General features: G+C 43.0%; 1 protein-coding gene across 1 annotated transcript; it reads right to left on the bottom strand.

Moving 5' to 3' along the window:
- Positions 1 to 1,253: 1,253 nt before the first annotated feature.
- Positions 1,254 to 3,043, bottom strand: SARC_04138 (hypothetical protein; the record flags this gene model as incomplete). The annotated part of the gene is made up of 4 exons (XM_014302067.1): positions 1,254 to 1,613; positions 1,984 to 2,058; positions 2,603 to 2,707; positions 2,969 to 3,043. 4 exons carry the CDS (start codon positions 3,041 to 3,043, stop codon positions 1,341 to 1,343), a joined length of 528 nt encoding a protein of 175 aa, XP_014157542.1. The 3' UTR covers positions 1,254 to 1,340.
- Between the last annotated feature and the right edge of the window lie 250 nt (positions 3,044 to 3,293).

Here is a 3,293-nt window from a genome sequence, read left to right as displayed (position 1 = left end):
TATATATATATATATATATATATATATATATATATATATATATATATATAGTCACATATGAAGGTAAGTATGTGGATGCTTGTGTATGCAACTGGAAGTCGGCCACATATATGCAACGGAAGCACGGCGGCTTGAAAAAAAAGTATAAGAAAGAAAGTATTAGTTCGAAACACTCGTTCGTACGATGGGTGAGTTTGTGTAAGCAGTTGATATACGGTATAGAGTGCAAAAAAAGGTATATGATCTTAAAATATTGTGTAAATGTGACTCATGTTTTACGCAAAACTACACCAGGTGCACATCTTCATATATGCTCCACAGACATGCGCTATATCTGGCAATATCCATGCAGTGGCGTAGACACGTTAGCATACCAAGGCGATCTCACAGATCTCACAAACATACGTATCAGCCTATCCATGGCTCGCTTGGTGACCTTGAATTGGAGGTCGGCTGGGCTGTCTGGCATTGCGACGAGCATGGCATCTAGTGCTTCTCTGTTTCGACGATGGAAGAAGCAGCAATAGAATGAGAGGAGGCAAAAGCTATGCAAGTTGGAGGTTTCCTATACAATGACCAAACCGAACTCCTATGAAGAGATGTCTGATGCCGTACACACCCTGTTGCGAGAAGGAAATCTGACGCCACATCCGCTGCCACCGGATGGTCCATGGTGTCCATCAGCGCAAACACTGGGTGAAAGTAAACATGGCTTGTCTGAGCTTCACTTCACTTTACTTCAGTACTATTAATTTGTACACATGATGTGAAGCAGCAAACTGATACATCCATGCACGTCGATGAAGCAAGCGTATGACCCGTATAGGCTTCTGATATAGAGTAGGTATGATCGGTACCAATATTGATCCCTGTTGTGCTGCTAATAGACTGAGATACAAAGTGTTTTTGAAAACAGAGGTATTCGAAGGCTCAAGCTCTCAAGCTAGTATCGCCGTGGCTCGGTAAGAGATTTGGTAAATCCTATTTAATACGAGTTTGATGATATATACAGCTCTCAAAGTACAGCCATTATTTAATCATGTCATTCAAAGCGTTGTCGTCAGATAATCACACTGGGTTGGATTGGGAGGTTTCAATTTATATATGCAATTTAAGTTTCAAAGGATAGCCTTTACATAAAAGCTTGCGCGTTTATCTGTGCCTGTCAAACTGTAGAGTACGGTATCCTTCCAGACATCTTCGATAATGAAAACAGCGTACCGCTCGAAAGCATGTGTATGTATGTTAAAATAGGTTCTATTTTATATAAATATGAATATCCATAGTTGCGGTTCCATAAGGAAGGCTTTCTGCTTGTACCTTAAGAAAAGCTCTTTCGTCTATATTTTGTCCAAGTTTACATACGCACAGCACCCATTTGAAGGAAATCTGGTAACCGCGACGATTAGAAACTTCGCCGGAGATACATTTCGTATACCTTTGGATATAAACACAGCGTCCTGTTTGTACGACTGTGCCTGTGTGAGATTGTCTGCACCCGAATCTATATCCTCCACGAAGTTGAGCGGGAAGAGAAGCGTGTTCTCACTATGGACTGAGCCATTATCGATATTATCGTCAGGAGATGACTCTGCATGACATTGGAGTTGCATCTGCCAATAATAAAGGGGCGATAGCACGGTAGGTATTGGTCGAGACCTTGGCATCAAAACGTTTTGACCTTAGTGCATGCTAGGACCCGTGGACAATACAATAAGACCAACACATGAAAGAGGGAAAGCACGGCAAAATGGCCACAATAAAATTGAATGGAGGCGAACGCTAAATTAAATAATAGGTACGGATATTACAAGATCCAAATACAAATCTAAACTAGATCGATCATTCGTAATAACCACTCGGTCCAACAAGGTACTAGAAACAAAAGTCAGAGCCGGTTATGAGCAAGGTTAGACTCGTACTCAAAGTCACAAAAACCCATAATAACATACAGAGCGAGTGCTAGCTAACGCAACAGCCTACCTGAGAGCGTAGGGCCAGTTTGAGCATGGTGTTGTTTTGCTTCTCCAGGTGCAGCAGCTGTTGTATGGATGCTACCTGGCGAGGCGTACAATGTCGAACACATAAGCCCAACAATGGATGTCACCCAGATATTTATGCGATAAAAATCATAATGCATCAACGGACTTGTACCTATTTTTAATACGAGGTTTCGAGAGTGGTACAGTGCACACCGTATATCTTTCATTTATGTTTGGTGCCCCGCCACTAGGTGAAAGGTACGGTATTCCGGGGGCGCGCTGTGCGCTGAATCTGAGAGGCAGACACAGCCCACATTGGCTATAGAATACAATGTAGAGCATTGTGACCGTGTCCTGAAGATATTGTCGCAAGTAGGGCTCATACACTTGGCCACTATACATCACGCTATCTCAGCAACACGTCGAAAGGTGCAGAGTGTAACACTGGCCATGGTGAAGTATGATGCGTACTCAAACACCAAAAGCTATCGAAGTTTGGCTCAGTCACCCCAATACAGCCACTACAAGAGGAAAGTCAGCATGAACCCTCAGGCATTGGCAACATAACCAGTGCAATATATATTTCGATGTGAAGAGTTGTCCTATTGTTTATTACATACCCTCATACGCTTTTGATCGTTCCGTGCTTGGTAGAATCGTGCCAAATACTGCGCATGCTGACGTCCGGTTCTCGAGTCTGATTTATTCCGAATGATTGCTAAGGCCTGGCCAACGAAGTGTGACCCGCGAGTACCATTTTGGTTATCAAGATTACAAGTCACGCGCCCGTATATGACAAGAGCACCGCCAATTTCGAAGTATCGTTGAGCTGCCCCCCCCCCCCTTCTAATCCATATAACGTACTGGTAATTGTTGGAAGTCTGTCGTGCGAACCGTACAAATTGACGTCAGTGTAGAATTGACTAAAAGCTATGCTCAAATAAAGTCATCTGGAACATATGCGTATGCGGATATCTACAGCTTACCAGTGCAACCTTTCTGCGCAAGTTAAGAGACTCAGCATCAGTCAAACTGCCGGCCGCTGCGTAGGATTGACTCATGGCGGTCTGTACAAAGGATCTCACTTACCAGATCAAGGTATTAGCATGTATCTCATTCACAGCATTGGTTCCTTTCCCATTTTAAGGTAAGGTAAATAACTCTCTATTGAGCCGTCTAATTCGAAAGAAACTACCTGTATAGCCCCTAGCACTGCATCTGATAATTTGTGCTACCTGATACGAGGTGATGGCACTACTGGCAATATGACTTTTGCTGCAAATATCACAACTCTCTACTCAGAAAGAAATA

The sequence above is a fragment of the Sphaeroforma arctica genome (assembly GCF_001186125.1).
Source record: "Sphaeroforma arctica JP610 unplaced genomic scaffold supercont1.223, whole genome shotgun sequence".
NCBI classification, from domain to species: domain Eukaryota; class Ichthyosporea; order Ichthyophonida; genus Sphaeroforma; species Sphaeroforma arctica.
Note: the sequence above shows the minus strand (reverse complement) of the source record. Positions and strands in the feature narration are given on the sequence as shown.